The 21,296-nt window shown below is 29.3% G+C and overlaps 1 protein-coding gene and 1 long non-coding RNA gene across 2 annotated transcripts; one reads left to right on the top strand and one right to left on the bottom strand.

Annotated features, from left to right (window-relative positions):
* Positions 1-9,263: 9,263 nt before the first annotated feature.
* LOC118043449 (uncharacterized) lies at positions 9,264-9,943 on the top strand. The gene is made up of 2 exons (XR_012170280.1): positions 9,264-9,397; positions 9,507-9,943. It is a non-coding gene; the product is annotated as an uncharacterized lncRNA (long non-coding RNA).
* A 2,858-nt stretch (positions 9,944-12,801) lies between these two features.
* LOC118043448 (magnesium transporter MRS2-F) lies at positions 12,802-17,811 on the bottom strand. The gene is made up of 7 exons (XM_035051425.2): positions 17,325-17,811; positions 16,502-16,870; positions 15,770-15,979; positions 15,482-15,610; positions 13,926-14,071; positions 13,331-13,460; positions 12,802-13,219 (listed from the first exon to the last, which is right to left on the bottom strand). The coding sequence occupies exons 2-7, from the start codon at positions 16,832-16,834 to the stop codon at positions 12,938-12,940; spliced, it is 1,230 nt and encodes a 409-aa protein (XP_034907316.1). The 5' UTR covers positions 16,835-16,870; positions 17,325-17,811; the 3' UTR covers positions 12,802-12,937.
* Positions 17,812-21,296: the final 3,485 nt, after the last annotated feature.

Raw genomic sequence — 21,296 nt, 5'->3', positions numbered from 1 at the left:
TTCGTTTAAGTGGTTCAAACTCAACTGTCCATTTTTTGGGTGAAAATTCTGGCTAGAAATTTATGTTGAGGATACCATTGTGATCACGGCACGTGTATACGTTAAGGATAACATGTTTGTTATGTGTAATTTGATTTTGTTCATATAAATATATTTAATTTATTAATAAAAATTTATTTATTTTTAATATTTATTAAATAATTTATTAATAAATATAATATTTAATTAATGAATATAGAATAAAAATAAAGCTTTTAGAAAAAAAATTAAAAAAGTTGTTATATTTATAAAAAAAATTATTGCATCAAATAATTGTCCTTAAATGTTCCTAGTTAATGCTTAATTAAGAATAGATATTAATTAGAGTTGTTGAAACTTATATTTTTTTTTATGAAAGAAAATAGTTATTTTCATAAGCTGAGATATAAAAAATACCTAGAATTAATATGCAAGTGATTGTCGGATGATAAATATATTGATTTTACCCACATGAGAATTCCATATGGAGAGATCACATGTGTCTATAGAAAGACTCACTTAATAATTGTGTAAGTAATTTTTAGACTTGAGATTACTAAATTATCTTATATAAAAAGTATATATATTTTGATTTTACTATAAATTGTTCTAATGAATTGAAGAAAACATGAAATATACTAAAGTACTTAAGTAATCAAGAAAGAATTTATCACCCTAAATGAATTGAAGAAAACATGTAACTTGCTCTCAAATAGTATTGATTGTAAATCTTTATATAAAGTGGAATAAGATTTAAAAATAGTTTTAAATTTTATTCAGATAATCAATAGCTATGGTATTAAGAATAAACATGATATGATATAATAAACACATTTCATGTTATAATGTCTAAATCGAAACATTGTTGATGAAATGATAATAATTACACTGAGAAGCTGATCAGTGAAAGATTAAGTCAAACCACTTATGGCTTTCCTAATATTTGGAGGATCATGACATGTTGCTAGACATTATACTTAATATTTGAACATAAGTCAATCAATTATTGAATTGATAATAAATTAATTTATTTAATCCTATTTTATTTAGGATTGTGATTTATTTTTGGACTAACTTATTAGAGAACCTGATGGATCACTCACACAAGAACCATTGGTTAGAAATTAAAATAGGATATATGACTTAATTGTAAATAAGTCTTAGAAATTAAATACTACAATTTAATTTATACAATAGCTTACAATTCTAAACCTAGAAATAATCAAGGACTTAACTAGATAAATAAAATGATATAACTTTTATTTCTCGAGATGTAAAGGGTTAGTAGAGTACAATACATAAATACCTAAAATATAAAGAAAAAAACTAGCACTTTAAGGTATAACAATTTCTTTCTTCTAAAATCGTTTAGAAGATTTCTTATTGATGGTTAATATTAATTATCATTAAAGACTAGATATTTGGACGGTTTGTAATTTGCGACAACTTCATTTTGAAGCAATTTCAAAGTTGAAAAGAACATTTGATCTTCATATAATATTTGTATAACCACTAAACAACCCTAAATCTATTTAACAAGATTTTTGAGACTCTTGAAATTTTTTTTAAAATTTACAGTTTTCACTACATATATATGTTTTGAAAAACCCAACAAATTACAGTCAAAATGCAGATATATAGTATGTTTAGGAACATAGCCGGTTACATGTTCCCAAAAATTTTAATTTTTTTTATGTTTTTTTTTTTATTTTGATGTGTTAATATCAAAAATAATTTTTAAAAATTAAAATATATATTTTATATAAATATATTTAAAAAAACATTTTAAAAAATAATTATTATTATAATATCAAACACGTTTATAGTCGGGGCACCCATCTAACCCTTAATGAAATATCCACGACAATTGGCCAATGCGGCTTTAAGCTCAGTTCTCTGGCAATTTGATGCTTGCTCAATTTGATAATCCCAGCAAAACCTTTATCAATTTTAACGTCCGAAGTTATTTTCAAGATTGTCCTTCAAAGGTACGAGCTTATTTGCTAACGCGAACTTGCAGTGGTGCAGGACCGTGCCCTTCAACATTACCATTCAATAATTAGAAATATAATTGTTATTATTTTTTAAAAATTATTTTTAATATTATTGTATGAAAAAAAAATTTAAAATATAAAAAATATTAATTTAAGGTAAAAAAAAAATTATTTTAAAAAAAATAACATCCCATTGCTGATCTCTTCATGGTGTATAAACAATGTACAGTACTTCGTCCGGGTGCTAGCAATCCTATCCAAGATATTAGTATTTCATTTATTTATTCTTCACCTACTTGAGTAGTAAACGAGATAACATGCCCGCACGCTGCTGCGGGCTTATAAAACAAATATACTTGATAATATTATAATTGTGAATCAATGCTAGGTAAGTAATAGAAACTAAAGGTATGATTGAACAAATATTTCATAACGGGAAAAAAAAAGTTGTGTTGGTGATCAAAAACTCATAGACTGAACAAAATAATTTGTAGCAATCTACAATGTTTTGTGAGGAAAGATACAGTGCTTTCACTATATGATTTAGCTTTTTTGTTAATAAAAAGTAAAAAAAATTACAAAGTTAAATTCTCTATCAACTTAATATTAAAAAAAACCAACAAAGATAATTTTGGAAGGAAAAAAACCCATGAGAAAAAACATTGTAACAATTGATAATGTTTTGTGAAGAAAACTATAGTGTTTTCCCCAATAAAATAAAATAAAAATCATTTAGAGAAATATTGTAGCAATCCACAGTGTTTTGTGAGAAAAACTACAACACTTTCCTCGTATGATTTAGCTTTATTGTAATTATAATTCTTAACCAACTCAATATTAAAAAAAAAATCGACAAAGATAATTTTGGGAAAAATCATATGAGAAAACACTGCAGCAATTCATAGTGTTTTAAAGAAAAAAATATTACAAAGCTAAATTCTTAATCAATTCAATATTAAAAAAAAAATCAACAGAGACAATTTAAAAAAAAAAAAAACACCAAAAAAAGAGGAAAAAATCATGTTGGAAACACTATAGCAATTCATAGTGTTTTGTGATGAAAGTTACAGTGCTTCCCCACATGATTTAACCTTATTTGTAATTATTTGTAATTATAATTCTAAAACAACTCAATATTTAAGAAATAAAATTGACAAAGATAATTTGAAAAAAAAATTATAAGAAAAAAAAAATCATGCGGAGAGACATTGTAACAATCCACAATGTTTTATGAGGAAAGCTACAATGCTTTCCCCACATGATTAAGCTTTATTACAAAGTTAAATTCTAACCAACTCAATATTAAAAAAAAAAATCGACGAAGATAATTTTGAAAAAAAATATTACAAAAAAAAAAACACAAAAGAAACTGGAAAAAAACCATGTGAGGAAAAACTGTATCAATCTATAGTGTTTTGTGAGGAAAAATTTGTATTTACTTGTAATTGCAATTCTTAACCAGCTTAATATTTAAAAAATAAAATTGACAAAGACAATTTTAGGAAAAAAAAATAACAAAACAGAAAAAAATAATGTGGAAAAAACACTATAGCAATCCACTGTAATTTTCGAGAAAAAGTTACAGTGCTTTCCTCACATATTGTAATTGTAATTTTTAACCCGTTTAATATTAAAAAATAAAAATAAAAAAAGATAATTTTGGAGAAAATTATAAAAAAACCATGCAGAGAAACATTGTAGCAAGTAACAATGTTTTTAAAGAAAAAAATTACAAAATTAAATTTTCAATCAGCTCAATATTAAAAAAAATCAAAAAATATAATTAAAAAAAATAAAATAGAAAAAACTATGTGGAAAAACACCGCAGCAATCCACAGTATTTTAAAGAAAAAAATTACAAAAACAAAATTTTTAATCAGGTTAATATTTAAAAAGTAAAATCAACAAAAATAATTTTTTTTTTAAAATAAAAAATAAATGCAAAAAGAAAAAGAAAAAATAGTAAAGTTGAAAAAAGAAGAAGTAATTTTGGGAAAAAAAACGAAAAAAAAAACGAAAAAAAAAAAAAGAATAAAAGAAAAGTTGGAAAAAAACTGCCAAAAAACAAAAAAAGGAATGTACTGTGGATTACTGTTGTAATCCACAGTACACTGTGTGTGGGGGAAACAGTGATTCCCCCACACCATTTAGATATTACTAGCCTTGGTACCCGCGCTATGCCGCGGGTCTTTTTTTTGTATAAAAATATAAAAAAAAACAAAAATTTCAAAATCTTGGGTTTGGCTGCAACACCTGATCTAAAAATAATATTTATAATATTAATAATAAAATTAAACTTGCATGACCGAAGTTTAAGTGAGCCTAATTGCAACACCGGACTCAAGAATTTTGGATGTGGGTCTGGCTATAAGGTCGTGTTATAAAATGTAAATAATTAAATAAACTAATTAAAAAAAACAAAGAAAAAAAATCAACAGAAAGGAAAAAACTAATGAAGAAAAAAGAAAAAAAAATAAATTAATTGGGTTAACCCTTTAAACCAGGTTATCCGTAAAACCTGAGATTTACGTAATGAAAGTTTGATAACTAAATAGAAAAAAAATGACGGGTTTACCTAGAATTAATTGGGTTAACCCATCAAACCAAGTTAATCTGTCAAGCTCAGGATACGTACCATGAAAGTATGGAAGTCTGATAACTAAATAGAAAGAAAATTAACTTTAACTAATCCTTGGTACCCGCGCTATGCCGCGGGTCATTTTTTTGTATAAAAATATTTAAAAAGAACAAAAATTTAAAAAATCTTGGGTTTTTTTCAAGGTCATCTCAAGAATCTTGGGTTTGGCTGCAACGCCTGACCTAAAAGTAATATTTATAATATTAATAATAAAATTAAACTTGCATGACCCAAGTTTAAGTGAGCCTAATTGCAACACCGGACTCAAGAATTTTGGATGTGGGTCTGGCTATAAGGTCGTGTTATAAAAGTGTGATAATTAAATAAACTAATTAAAAAAAAAACAAAGAAAAAAAATGAACAGAAAGAGAAAAACTAATGAAAAAAAAGAAAAAGAAATTAAATTAATTGGGTTAACCCTTTCATGAAAGTTTGATAACTAAATAGAATTTAATTTTTTTTAATGAAATTTTTTGTTTGATTTAGTTTGTTAATGTTATATATATTTTTTTTAGTTATCAGATTTATAATATTAATAATAAAATTAAACTTGCATGACCCAAGTTTAAGTGGGGTGGCTGCAATACCAGATCCAATAGTCTTGGATGTGGGTCTGGCTGCAAGGTCGTGTCATAAAAGTGTGATAATTAAATAGATTGATTAAAAAGAAAAAAACAAAAAAAAAACCTAACAGAAAAAAAAAACTAATGAAGAAAAAGAAAAAAAATGAATTAACTGGATTAACCCGTCAAATCTGGAATTTGCATCATGAAAGTTTGATAACTAAATAAATGAAAAAATTAACGGATTTACCTAAAGTTAACTGGGTCAACCCATCAAACCAAGTTAACCCGTCAAGCCAGGATACATGTTATGAAAATCTGATAATTAAATAGAAAAAATTTAATACCAACAAACTAAATCAAACAAAAAAAAATTCATTAAAAAAACAAAAAAAATTAAAACGAAAAAAAAATAAGACAGTTAAATAATATATAATATAATATAATAATAATATATTAATAATGAGTAAAGTGAGGCGTGGAAAAAAAACACTCTCATGCTTAGGAATAATATAATATAATATAATATAATATAATAATAATATATTAATAATAAGTATAGTGAGGCGTGAAAAAAAATGATGTATAGGAGGCGTGGGGAAGCTACAATGCTTTGGTACCCGCGCTATGCCGCGGGTCATTTTTTTGTATAAAAATATAAAAAAACAACAAAAATTTAAAAAATCTTGGGTTTTTTTGCAAGGCCATACCCAAGAATCTTGGGTTTGGCTGCAACGCCTCACCTAAAAATAATATTTTATAATATTAATAATAAAATTAAACTTACATGATCCAAGTTTAAGTGAGCCTAATTGCAACACCGGACTCAAGAATTTTGGATGTGGGTCTGGCTATAAGGTCGTGTTATAAAAGTGTGATAATTAAATAAACTAATTTAAAAGAAAGAAAAAAAAAAAACAACAGAAAGGAAAAAAACTAATGAAGAAAAAGAAAAAAAAATAAATTAAGTGGGTTAACCTTTTAAACCAGGTTATCCCGTAAAACCTGAGATTCGCGTAATGAAAGTTTGATAACTAAATAGAAAAAAAATGACGGGTTTACCCAGAATTAATTGGGTTAACCCATCAAACCAAGTTAAACCTGTCAAGCTCAGGATACGTATCATGAAAGTATGAAAGTCTGAGAATTAAATATAAAGAAAATTAACTTTAACAAACTAAACTAATATATAATTGTCAGGTTAACTTGATTTCGTTCTAAACTCATAATATTTAGATTTGACTTGATTTTTTAAAATATGTTTTAAAATAAATTTATTAACCGGGTTTTGAGCCGGAATCGATAATAACTTTGATCTTGGCAATCCTAAACAACTAATATAATAAAAAGATGTTTCGTAAACCTGATTAACTCGTGAATTGATAAACTAAATCTAGAATTAGTTTGGTTCCAGAACAAAAATGAGTTGAACGAATCCACAATTATATGAATTTTTGAATTTAGAGTCGATTTGAATCAACCTGTGTTTTTTTAAAATATTAATTTTATTTTTTATGAAAAAAAATTATTTTATATTTTAAATTATTTTGATGCGCTAATCTTCAAAATATTTTTTTCAAAAATAAAAAATATATTCTTTTAATGTATTTCAATATAAAAAGTATTTTGAAAAATAATAACCATAATACCAAACATGTCTAAAAAATTAAAATGATTGAATTGGTTTGAGATCAACCTCTCATGTGTTAATCACTTGATAAAAAATTATGAAAAAATAATACTCTTTTAAGATATTAAAAAAAAATAATACTTTTTCATGAGATGATTTTATTACGATTATGGTATTGTTATGAGATGATTTTAAACAAAAATTTTATATTTTCTATATTTGCTATCTTCATTGTATTATTTCGATCTCTATTATTTATTACGATTATGGTATTGTTACAATGTCTAAGATAATAAAAGATATTTTTTTTATGTTTTTTTTACATGAAAATATATTAAACTAATATTTTTTAATTTTAACATGAAAATATTATAACATCAAAACAATTCTAAAATATATAAACATTGCTTGTAGGCAGCCGATTGCATTTTTCATAACGGCTGTAATTAGGCTACCACCCTACCCTTCTTTTTAGTTTAAAACAAAAAAAAAAACAAAACAAAGGAAAAAGATGGAAGACAACTCGCTTCCCTTTCTAAATTCTTTTGACTTCTCCAAAGAAAAGAACATGGCTTTAATTTCAAACAGTTGCTTGCACATTGCACTTTAAATAAAGTTGCTTCCACTAAGAGAGAGAGGTCTTAGTATACCATTGATTTTCTAATTTCTTATTTGATAAAGTTGCTTCTACTAAGACTAAGAGAGAGATCTCAGTATACAATTGATTTCCTAATTTCTTATTTGATAAAGTTGCTTCCACTAAGAAACTTAAGCACGCCCCCGAGCAAGTTTGGCGGGTAAGCTACTGGTGAAATGGTAACATTAATTTTTTCCCCATGGTTGCATATCTCAAGGCTCATTATTTAATTCTATAGTTGTAATTAATGACTCCTAACCTACCTGTGGCAATGGGTCCCATTTCATCTTACCACTCACAGTGGATCATTTTGAAGTGATTGGCTCTGCCAGTCTCTTCCTCTAATTGTATCCAGTCCGCCAATTTCAATTCAGAATTTAATTTGGGTTAAATCTTAATTTAAATTATACAATAATTGATCAAGTCAATCTAATAAAACAACTCATAATCTGATTTATATGATTGAAAACTATGTTGTATATAATAATTGATCAAGTCAATGTAACAAAACATTCTGAAATCTTATTAATTTAATCAAAAATTAGTTCGTTAATAAAATAATTGATGGAAAATGTATAGCATGGTTGAGATTCTGTATAAAATATATTTTGATGGAAAATGTATTACAAATAATATTTTTAATATTACTATATTAAAATAATTTAAGACGCGATGAAAAAAAGACAACCTTACAAAATATGTGAAGAATCCAATAAAACCAGGAAGAAGAAGAAAAAATACTAACTTTAAAAACACCGAATGAAAAGAAAATCAAAGAAAAATGAAATAAGCAGGCAATTTCGATCAACAAATAACTGAATGAACAACTCATGCACATAAAAAAATAAATACTTCAACTGATTACAATATGTCTACATATGTTAATTAAATAAATTTTCGACAAAAAAAAACATTGATAATGATAGTAGAATTGATACAATCGAAATAGTTTCATATATTTATTTTTAATAATATATTATTTTTCATTTAAAAAAAAAATTTCATTCTCATTTCTTATTTTTATTCCCATCTAATAAAAATATGTTAGCTTTTTATCTTCATTCTCTTTTTTTTTCCTATAATTATTGTTTTATTACTTTTTAATTAAAAACATTTTCCATCTTCTCTGCAGGCCCCCCCTTTTTTATTTTTGCTTTTATCACCCTCTCTTTCCATCAGGCAGCAAGCAGCAACAGAGAAGCAAAGATGCCGCCGAAGTTTGACCCATCTCAGGTGGTCGACGTTTACGTGAGGGTAACCGGCGGCGAAGTTGGTGCAGCCAGTTCCCTCGCTTCCAAAATCAGACCACAACTACCTCTCTTCCTCTGATCTGCCTCACGACTACCAGCTTCCATTACCCCTCTCACTCTCAACCAAACAGACCGGCTCCCCTGCACAGCCGCCTCCAGCAACAGCTCTTAGCCGGCGACAGACCCACGGCTTCCTTCTTCAACCGTAGCCGCCCGTTCTTCATTTCTCACCGACGCCAGCTCTAAAGAAAGAACCAAGAACAGACTTGTAAACAAATTAATTAAAACCAACTGCTGTTTGGGTTTGCCTTTTTCTTTTGTTTCAGGTGAAGATAGATCTCCACCGGTGGAGAAGATTTGCAGGAAAGTGAAGGCCGAACTTTAAGGCAGCACCGCCGACGCAGAAGCAAAGAAGGGACCGTGCGGCTTCGATCCAGTGGGCTGCGTTCTGACGAAGGCGACGATCTGCGGAGGAGAAGGAACCGAGTTTGAGAACGGATTTTTAAAAGTTGATTGCTGTAGAAGACTTTGCAGTCTGCTTCCTCTGGAGTTGACACCATCTGCCGGAACCAGAAAGAAAAGAGAAAACAGAGAAGCCCCTCTTTTGGAGAACATGATCTTAGATTGAGCCGGTTTGCAAAAGAGAGAAATGGAGCACCAAATATATGTAACCAATTGTTAATCATTATTACAAATTAATAATTAACCAAATGGCTATTTCCTTTGGTAAAGCAGATTGCAAGCAACAGGTAATTAATTACTCATGTATTCTACAGGGTTTGTTGTTTTTTTTTTACAGTATTTATGCATGGTTTGCGTGGAAAAGCAAGAAGAGAAGAAGCAACCTGGCCTGCGGGAGGTACTTGCTGCTGTTGCTGGTCTGTCGTGAGGATGGTGGTCCACAGTGGAGCTGCTGGTGGTCGACGGTGGAGGTGCTGGTGATCCACTTCAGCCACTGGTGAAGGCAGAAAAACAACGGTGGATGTTGATTGCTAGTGTAGTAGATGTTGATTGCTAGTGTGGGTTCTGGCCAGGGAAAAGGAGAGCTGACAATGTTTTCAAATATCAGAAATGCACAATGAAAACGGAAATGATGCCAAAGATTGAAAAGACTGGCATTCTCTACCTTTTTTATTATTTTAAAGGTGATAAGATAAGATGTCAGACAATTTAGGATTCGGCAGCCTAATTTTTAAAAGCATTTCAGACACCATCATGTCGTTGACAGAAAAAAAAAGAAGACCTAATTACAGGGGAAGAAAACAAACACCACATCATGACGTCTTTATTCTTTTTTAATTTCGTGGCAGAGGCGATATGTTTTAGCAGGGAAAACCGTGGGGAAAGCTACAGTACTTTCCCCACGCGTTTTAGAGTTCTGTAACTAGAAATGTGGCCCGCGCTACGCTGCGGGTCAATTTTTTTTATATAAAAAATATTCAAAAAAATTAAAATTTAAGAGTGTTAGGTTTTTCTATAAAGTTATACTTAAAAGCATTGGGTCTATCTATTACTCATGATTCAAAAGTTATATTAATAATAATATTAAACTTGTATAGCCCAAATTTAAGTGAGTTTGGTGGTAACATCAAAACACGGAGCCTTTGATATGAGTTTGGTTGCAAGGTTTTATTATAGAAGTGTGATAATTAAAAAGAAAAAAAATAATATTACATAATAAAATTAAAAAAAATTAATTGAAAAGAAATAAACAATAAAACAAAGTATTATTCTGATGAATAGTGCTTTGCAAGGAGGGGCACGGTAAAATCCCCTCATGAGATCACAATAATTTAATGACCAGTAAACAAAATAAATCATAAAGTTTAATTCTTAATCAAATCGATATTAAAAAATAAAATTGAAAGAAAAAAACTACTTAAGAAAAAGGAAAAAAAAATTAATTAACTGGTTTAACTCATCAAACCTGGGATTCGTGTTATAAACTTGGAAGAAAAAAGATTGATATCTTTTAGTTATTGTTAATTACAATATTTAAAGAAAAAATTGGAAGAAAAAACTAATAAAAAAAAAGAAAAAAAATATGAATTAACTGGGTTAGCCTGTCAAATCAGGTTAACCCGTCAAACCTGAGATTCGTGTCATGAGAGTATGATAACTAAATATAAAAAAATTAACATTAATAAACTAAAATGAACAAAAACAAAGGGAAAAAAACCTACAGGAAGAAAAAAAACTAATGAAGAAAAAGAAAAAAAATCTGAATTAACTGGGTTAACCCGTCAAACCAGGTTAATCCATCAAACCTGAGATTCATATCATGAAAGTTTGATAACTAAATATAAAAAAACTTAATATTAACAAACTAAAATTTAAAAAAATAATTAAAAAACAAAGAAAATATTAAATTTTTTAAAAAAAATCCTACATGAAGAAAAAACTAATGAAGAAAAAGAAAAAAAAATCTGAATTATCTGGGTTAATCCTTCAAACCAGGTTAACCCATCAAATCTGAGATTCGTGTCATTAAAGTTTGATAACTGAATAGGGAAAAAATAATTTACGGGTTAACCCAGAAATATCTGGGTTAACCCATCAAACCCGGAATCCATGTCATGAAAGTTTGATAACTAAATAGAAAAAATTTAACATTAACAAACTAAATTAAACAAAAAAATTAATTAAAAAGAAAAACAAAAAAAATCCGGGTTAACTCGTCAAACCCGGAACCCATGTAATGAAAGTTTGATAACTAAATAGAAAAAAATTTAACATAAACAAAAAAAAATTAAACAAAAAAATATTCATTAAAAAAACAAAGAAAACAAAACAACTTAAAAAAAAAGAAAAAAGAAAAAAGAAAAAAATTTTAAAAAAAGCAAAAAAAAAAAAAAAAAAACAGCTAAGCGTTTCACTGTGATTGCACTCAAAAAAATTAATTAAAAAGAAAAACCAGAAAAAAAAAATCAGGGTTAACGTGTCAAACTCGGAACCAATGTAATGAAAGTTTAATAACTAAATAGAAAAAAAAATTAACATTAACAAAAAAAAATTAATTAAAAAAACAAAGAAAACAAAACAGTTTAAAAGAAAATATATATAAAAAAACTTAAAAAAACAAAGCAAAAAAACTGTGGACTGCACTCGAAAAATTTAATTAAAAAGAAAAACCAGAAAAAAAATCCGGGTTAATCCATCAAACTCAAAACCTGTATTATAAAAATTTGATAACTAAATAAAAAAAAAAATTAATATTAACAAAAAAATTTTTAAAAAAAATTCATTAAAAAAAATGAAACAGCTAAAAAAAACAAAGAAAAAAAAACAGCCTAAAAAAAAAAAGTTAAAAGAAAAAAAAAAAAAGGAAGAAGAAGAAGAAGACAGCTCAGCGTTTCACTGTGGACTTGCACAGTGAAACACTGAGCAGTTTTAGTTTATTCTTAATTAATATTTGGAAAATGGATAGTAGACGAGAATTTTAAAAAGAGAAGAACTTAGCTTGTGAAATCCACAAATCCATTTATAAAATTAATTAAAAAAAATTCTAAAGCAAAATTCTCAATCCATTAAATATTAAAAGGTAAAATTAAAAAAAATTAATTAAAATTTTTTTTAAAAAAAAAATAATAGAAATCAACTCAAATTAACCTGTCAAACCTACAATTCAGTTTGTAAGATTCGAATAACTATTATAAAATTCAATTATAAATCAATACATCGATGAAGGATAAAATTAGAAAAAAAAAATTAATATAAAAAAAAAGACAATAAAACGACCAGAATCAATGTAGATTATCTTGAAAACCCATAACTTGAGTCATAAGACCTATATAACCTTATAGAAAACAAACTAAAATAAATCATTAAACTTAACTATTAATCAACTCAATATTGAATAATAAAATTAAAATAAAAGATCAATTACAAAAAAAAAAAAAAACAGGTCAATAAGGTTTATTTATCAAATATATAACACGGGTTATGAAATTAAAAATGCCAAACCATATAATAATTATGAAACTTAATAACTAATAAACTAAATTTAGCATATAATAATTATGAAACTCGATAACCCATATGGAAGCATGGAAAACAAAACATAGATTAAAAAAAAAAAAAAAAAACTATTATAGTGGTTTGAAAGCATCATTTCTTTTAGTTTTTGTTAATAATAATAATTAATAATGGCCTATAGCCCACATACATTAAAAAGCTATAAAGTAAAGGGGGAGTTTTGTAAACAAGTCTAAAGAGCCAGTATATTTTTCTTCTTACCCCATCCTAAAGCAACTATAAATAGAGCAACACATCCTCCACATGCACCAACCACAGCCTCCAAGAATTGTATCGGTTTACCATCAAAGAGTTCTATATGAATGTTCATTCCAAACAGTCCTACGACCACAATGCCTGCATTGAGTATCATGTTTGCAGCACCAAGCATCACTCCCATCTGTAGCAGCTGATTCTGCTTGTCATCCAACATTATGTTGATGAAGTCCTCTGTGTCGTCCACGTAGTCGCGCATCTAGAAAAGGAAGAAAATGATTTTGATGTAATTAGTTTTTGTAAAAAAACAATTAATGTAATTAAACGTGACAGAAATGTTGAGAGAAAGACATGAGGTATGGCTTCATACATGGGATAGTTTCTGTAAGGTTCCGTCTATCTGTGCAAAATAGGCCTCTAAAAGCATCTCCAACTCCTCGACATTTGGCTTAGAGCTGGTGTAGATTTCAGAGTCGTCTCCAGATTTGGAATCATCAACACTGTAGGGTAGGTGAAGTGTGAGTTAGAAAAAGAAATTGCAAACCATTAGACTCGTCAACTCGACGACAAAGATACAAATTACCACATAAATTTTATAATAACCAACACTAACAGAGTCTATTTTGCACAAAAAAGAAGAAAACTACTGCAGAAATAAATGAAAGAGATATTTGATTAAAAGTATTAGAGTAGTAACTTGCCACATATTTTGATAATACTAGTTAGTATGTCCACGACATGGCATTGAGATCTGATGGTTACCGAACCAGTTTTGTACATAAAAATTTACTTCATTTTATCCCTCAAAGGTTTTAAAAAATTGCACGCGCTTCATAATTCAGATTTCTAGATGATAAAGAGATCAACAAATAAAAGAGGCCATATTCGTCTCGTTTACTAATTATGCATTTGTTCTATGAAAATTTTCATATTTGGATACGCATCAAAAATGATAGAATTAGAACCTTTCACCATCTACTTCTTGTTCACCATCATATACTTCCTCTATTGAAGATGTTTGGTCTGCTGCATAAGCATAAATCTTTTCTGTTAAATACATTTCGGCCATATCATTGTCATCGTCCAGCAGATGTTCAAGTTCATCTCTCACCTGCAACAATAAGTTTGTAAAATTACATGAAATGACTGAGAAAGCATGCATGTATATCATGTATGTATGGACATATTAATCTGATATGTCCTGTTACATTAGTTTTTCATGTTCTGTGCCCCAACGCATAAAGACATTGTTTCTACACATGGCATGCTTGTACTTGGAGACCTTCTAGAAGCCTCCTTGGAGGAACATTTTCCTTCCTAGACAGCATTATGGTAAAACAAACTGTATTGGGCATATGAAGTGCAGAACCAACACTTACGATAGTCTTTCTACATGCTGCAAAATCAGAATCATGCATAGAAGTCAAGCTATTGCTTTGAAAACTCCTTTCCTTTCACAAGAACTTCCATAGAGTTTAGGAGAACTATCATTTTCAAAACTCCGGTTGGTTATAGACACAGAAACAGCCTCATTAACCAATTAAAGCACCTTGATGTTTCAACCTCCAAGGAAAAGAAAAGATCCAATGTCATCATTCTCATGATTCAAAGCAAAGCTCTTAACTCCAAATGATGATATGTTGACACAAAGTTGATTACTAATGCCTACGTACAAATTAGAGGAGATTGAACCATGAAAGCTTAATTAATATTGTATTTGAGATGCTGCGGCTGGGTATAAAAATGTCACCAGACTTGGTAAATAACAGATAAATCACACGTAAGCATTTTAAAATTGGCTGATAATACTACTAATACCACAGCATGGAGATCACAGAAACTGATAAAAAAAAAAAAATAGAAAACCAATTGAAGGAGTTTACCTTATCATATAGCCAATTAATATGCACAGACCATAGTTCATGTATTAACATGTTTAGTTCTGTAACTTCAACAGCTCAATTAAAAACTAGTATTAGGTATTACTCTTTAAACTTTGAAACTTCAACTGCCAATAAATTCACCGCCTACCGGATTTGCTTTGCTTATGTCACTTTTTAATTTTAAATAAATCTTGAGTTTGTTACCCCAATAGTTAGCCAAGAAATCAAAAGGTAAAAAATATAAAATATAAAAGCTCACATCACTCAGTTTCCTATTGCATTTAATTATCATTCCTTTTTCTTGAACAAGGCTATAGATTGCAGTTTCAAAATCCAAACAATAGAAGTCACCTAGACACAGAGTGATCCTCGCAGATGGATCATGCAGAGCAAATAAACAAATCATTTCGAATTTTAAGCCTGTAAAAGACAGCAATGTCAGAAATAGCAGACAAAAGCAAATATGCAGGAGAGAAAGCAAACAGTCAAAGGGAATATCATATACACATGATAGAAGGACAGCATCCAACAAAATGCATCCATTGGAATTCACAAATTTATTTTAGCACATGTCACATAATTGCAAGTAAAAACAAATGTATTTGATGGCTACAACTATCCAACAGCATGTTATCTACCTTCTGCACGCGTCCAGAAATTGCAACTAGACGACTTTTTATCTGTCTAACACGCTCAAGATTGAGTGTGCTGATATTAGAAGTCAGTTCATCCAAAGCAGGATATGCCTCTTCTTCCAATGTCTGAGTCTGGAAAGAGAGAGAAAAGACGGTATTTCAATTGAGTGTGCAAATTCACCTTAGATTTATTTACATTAAAAATGCAGGCAACAACTGTTGACCTACTCCTGTCACAAGTTCAGATGGTGAAACTCTATTGCTGCAGTTCCTATAGATTAAACCACATACCTCAGATTCAAGGCACCTGCAAGCAGATTCAAGACAAGCTTCAAGTGCTTTGAACTCAAACGGAAGCACCTTGGGACCAGGAGCTACTAGATCATTCATCATTTTTGCACTCTCATCCGCTATTTCCATACTCTTCACATCTCCGGAATTATAAGTTGGAGATGTCGTGTCAGCTGCATCCCCCAAGCCAGTACCATCATGATCCATTGCCTTTGGACAGAAAACAATGTTGTGTTTATAAGGTTGCTTTTCGTGTTCCCCAAAAAGAATCAGTCAGTTGTGGTTAAAAAGAATGTTGAGTTCATTTTCTTTAATCCCCCTGGGTTACGTACTACTTAGATCAGAAACATAACCTCGGCAGTTTTATATTCATAGCTTGTATCAACTCCAGAGAATGAAGCTCTGAATAATAATCATTTTTAAGAGGAATCCGAAGTGATTCTTTGCATCCTAACTATTAGCTCCGGACACAGTTAACAGGGGATTTCCAAGACTGTATTGATGGACTCCGGGCATTACAATATGAAGGCCATTTCCATTCCAAGTTAAGAAAATATTAATAAAAATTGGCCACTCTAAATTCTCAAATTCCCATCATTAAACCAAACTGATAAGACATGCATCAATAACAAATAAAAATCATAGCTAATAAAAACCACTCCTGTGCACAAATTTTTTTTTTCCCCAGATGAGCAAAATACAGACATTATTACAAACAAAGTAAAGACACACCTGCTGTGGAGGCGTAGCATTGGCATTACCAAAAGCAATCCGATGTTGAAGATCCTCAACAAAGTGAACAATCAAAGGATTACTAGAATTAATCATAAGCACCTCTGTTGCTGTAATAATAGCCCTAATATGCTCCAAGTTCACAACAATAGCCCTTTCTCTTCCCAAAATCGACGACGGATATGACAGCACCGGGTCCAATGCTCTCAAATCACGTGCAGGCAATCCAGTCCTCTTCATTATCGAATGCTTCCCTACTTCCTCTACAAACGATTGGCCGGATTCTGATATCACCAGCCATGCCTTCATCCCTTTCTTTAATTTCGTAGCCATGGTGGCCGCTACTGGAGCTTAACCGACGTTTGATTGCTGAGAAAGTTGAGAGAGAGAACAAATAAGGAAAGAAAGGTTGAGATTTGAGACAGAGATTCCAACAAGCCAACTAGGAAATGTCATGGAAACATCCCAGAAAGAGCATCATTTGACTTGCAAAACCAATAAAAAAGAGACACCTCATCAATATATTCTAACTAACCCATCATTATATTCCATTACACATCTGCATCATCAAATAAGTAAAACATTTTTTAAAACCATTAATGAGGGGGCCGTAATCGGTTTTCCTTTTTCTTCTATTTTAAAAATAAAATAAAGTGGGCAGACATGAAACGGTGCTAACTGCTTTCTAAAATCAGAAAAGACCGATCTTTAATTTCAAGGGAGTCGCTAATAAGTCCTAGTCAATTAGATCATCCATTCCAAATTGATTGAATACACATCAGCGTTGACTAATTTTATTTGGGAAAAGAAATATTATACAAACCTGAATTATTCAATCAAGAGACTCGTGCTTTGTTGTTTTATTCTGGCCATCAGTTATAAATGACGTGATCCACCATATCAACCAACCGGATTCATGTCTTTTATGCCTTATTTCCGGCAGCCAAGAAATAAATTCCACTGCCTATACTGTGCCACCCTCCTTCTCTTCTTCCACTTTTCTTTCTGTCTTCTCTTTCCTCTTTTTGGAGCTTCTTGGCTCCTTAATTTGACTGTGCTGAGTGGGTTGTCAAGGTGTTCTTCCATTTGTGGCCTTCGATTGATGAAGAGGAGGAAGAGCACGAGATTCCGGTGCTTTGACAAGGATGGGTACACTTAGCTTGTAAACTCGGTAAAAGTGATTTGGTGACACGGGTTGGTTTCAAAATTGAAGCTTGAAGCTTTGCAAGTAATCATGGAGAGTGTGAGATTACAGAGAAAAGAGAGGCTAGAGACTGAAAAGAGGTTTACGACCGTTAATTTGCGTCCACTAGGACCAACCACTCCGTCTTAGGAGTTCTTGTCGTATACGACATGACGACAAGCCATTGTGTGGTTCGCACCATTTTAATTATGACAGGTGTTAAATTATTAGACAAAATCAAACACTCAAGTATTATCATTTGATAAATTTAAAAACTATCTTCTTCAAAAAAAAATATATATATATATATATATCTCTGCCTAGGGATTTCTATATTTTTAAAAAATAAAATAAAAATGATAAAAATAATATATAAAATAAAATAAATTGAACTATATATTTTTAAAATTTATAAATTAAATTTATTTATCAATTAAATTTAAATTAAATATTATAATTGAACTTAATTATAATAAAAAATTGATTCTAAACCATTCGTAAAAAAACAATTAATTTCGTGCTTGATTTTAGAGATTGAACATGGTTGTAGTTGTTGATAGAAAAATGCATTTGATTAAAAGTGGTTATTGAGGATGGAGTTAGCAATAAAAGTGGTTATTGAATTTTTACTTTTATGATAAAATGTTTCTTAATAAATTTATAATTTTAAAAGATTTTTTTATCAAGAACAAGATATAGTTAATAAAATAATTATGATTACAAAATATATATTTTTACATTATACATGTGATTATGCATACACAATATAATATGCATGAATTTTTATATGGTAAATTACTTTAAACATCTTATGATTTGATTATTTTTTCCCTTTACATCTAAATTTTTTAATATTATACTTTGAAACTTTGGTAAAACCAGATTTTAAAAATTAATAAAAAGACAATAATATTTGTGTATATATTAAAATATAAAAATAATTATTATGACACAATTCATTTTCTTTGTTACAACTAATCTTTTTTGCCCTTTTTATTAAAAAAAATCTAAAAGAAAATCAAATACAAATTCATGATTTTAAAATAATCATTATTACACAACTCATTTATTTGGTTATAACTAACCTTTTCTTCTCTTTTACACGCTTTTTTTATACCCTGTAAAAATATCAAAAAAAAATTAAAACAAAAATAAAAACAAACCGAGGTGCATGAGCTTAGGTTTAAAACCTGCCCATGAGTGCGGGCCTATGGCCTAACACGCATGGGCTGTTTTTTTAACCTTTTTTTAATATATATGTTAGGTATAAATTTTAGATAAAAAAAATATTATTTTGCTTAGTTGTGTTCATAACCCAAATCACAGGTTTGACAAGTTAAGTCATAATACCAAACATTTTTTTTTCTAATTTTTTTCATTGATATCTTTTTTTCATGTATTTTTATAAAATAATTTTTAAATTTATGTTTTGATTGATATCGCTCATATGTGATTATTTTTATTTTCTTATTTATCTTTTTTTGGATAGAGATTTTTTTATAATTATTCTTTGTGTATTTAATTTTTAAAGAGATTTTTCTAATTCATCTATAATTTATTTGTTTTTATCTTTTATATGGATGAATTTACTTTTTAGGATAAAATAATTTTTTTCATTTTATTCGATCAATTTAATGTGTATGTCTATTTTTTATAGTTTAATTAAATAAAAAAATATTTGAATAAAAAATATTTAGTGAACACAATACGATAAATATCATGTCTTATGAGATTAAATATCTTAATTTATATATGTTTCTTGATTTTTTCAATTTTATTTTTAATTATCATTGATGACTTTTTTATTTATTTATCAATACACATAGTTTTTAATTTGTTTAATTACATGTATGCATAATTTTTTAAATTTATATTTATAATTTTTTAACCATAAAAATACATCAAAAAATCTACATATATAATTTTTTTTTTTTAAATAATATCTTATTCATGACATATGACATAGCACGGCTCAAATAGATAGTTTTTTCTTAAGTGGTTTGAGTTCTAGGATATCACTACCAACTCATTGCTTCGACTTCAAAATCATGATACTATTTTTTCTTTTTTTCTATTTGAAGCCTTTTGAGATACTTTCTTTATTTGGGTCATTTATGCCCGTTGAAAATGAAGGAACATAGAGGCATGAGATACTTTTTTTTTTTTTTTTTTGATTAACGTGGATGTCCGGGCCAGCTTGCGCGCACTTCGACTAATTCCACGGGCCCTAAAGTTAACGACCATGTAAGCCTTTCAATGGCCATCATATGAGCAATCTAGGGTTTGAACCTGAGACCACAGAGAGAGCAAACCTCTTGGTCCCAAGCTTTTACCACTAGACCACCATCTAGATGGTGGGCATGAGATACTTTCTTAAGTGGTCGTGTTGTTGTTATTTTTAAAAAAAAAAAAATAATATATATTTGTTATATCATTTGAATGTGTTAATATTAAAAATAATTTTTTTAAAATAAAATAAAATATTATTTTAATATATTTTTAAATAAAAAATATTTTTAAAAATAATCACATATAAAAAAAAAAAAAAAAAAAAAAGAGGAGGTAGCAAAGAAGTTTACAGAGCCAATATTTTTTTTCTCTTACCCCATCCTAAAAGAACTAGAAATAAAGCAATACAACCTCCACATGTACCGATCACAGTCTCCCAAAATTGTGTTGGGTTCCCATCAAACAGTGTAACATGAATGTTCATTCCAAAGAATCCAACAACCGCAATGCCTGCATTGAGTATCATGTTTGCAGCGCTGAGGATCACTCCCATCTGCAGCAGCTGATTTTGTTTGTCATCTAGCATTATGTTGATGAAGTCCTCTGTGTCATCCACATATTCACTCATCTGAAAAGCATGAAAAAATGAAATGAGTTCGATGTAGCTAAGTTTTCTCAAGAGTTTCTCTGTTTTCTCCAACAATGCAGACTTTCCATGTAGAAGTAGATAATTAAGAATGACCAGATAACAAGAGAAATAAGTGCACCAGGTACAGGCACGTACACCGGATAGTTTCTGTAAGATGCCATCTATTTGTGCAAAATATGCTTCCAAAAGCATCTCTAACTCTTCGATGTCTTGCTTAACGCTGGTGTTGGTTTCAGAGCAGTCATCGACACTGCAGGTGAGTTTTGAAGAGTAAATTGCACAGCATAAGACAAGCTAAAACTACTATCACAATGCAGTAATAAAGTCTATTGTTCCAAATCAAGCATCACGATCACCAAGTTTTACTCACAGCCATTGTTGGTTCCATAATAACTCAACTCTCAATAGAGTTCAATCAACTGATGTTCGCGTCTCTAATTAAAAGTGTTGCATAAAATTAAGTTTGAGGGGTTAACAGCAAAGATGCTGATTGCCAAGCAACTGAGAATGCAGGGAAAAGACTATAGAAAGAGTTGGCGCTATAGTTTACTTATGAACGACAGTCACACCCTTTTTAATTAAGGAAAGAGCATTAGTTGGGAATAATAATTGATAAGGAAGAGCTAGCAATGTAGTTTGTAATTGTTGAACGATATAACTAATGTTCATAAATTGAGTTCTTAAGGCATGATATGCCATCCATGCTGACTAGTACAGTCCATAGGTGGCTAATT

The sequence above is a fragment of the Populus alba genome, chromosome 7, assembly GCF_005239225.2.
Source record: "Populus alba chromosome 7, ASM523922v2, whole genome shotgun sequence".
Taxonomy (NCBI): Eukaryota; Viridiplantae; Streptophyta; class Magnoliopsida; order Malpighiales; family Salicaceae; genus Populus; species Populus alba.
Note: the sequence above shows the minus strand (reverse complement) of the source record. Positions and strands in the feature narration are given on the sequence as shown.

Bases quoted from the DNA above. Each gene is read 5' to 3' on its own strand.
- LOC118043448 (XM_035051425.2), bottom strand. From the start codon at position 16,834: ATGGCTACGAAATTAAAGAAAGGGATGAAGGCATGGCTGGTGATATCA. The intron at 15,611-15,769 runs GTATGTGGTTTA...CTCTCTTTCCAG, and splicing joins GCAGGTGCCTTGAATCTGAG to ACTCAGACATTGGAAGAAGA. The intron at 14,072-15,481 runs GTAGATAACATG...TTATTGTTGCAG, and splicing joins TTTCTGGACGCGTGCAGAAG to GTGAGAGATGAACTTGAACA.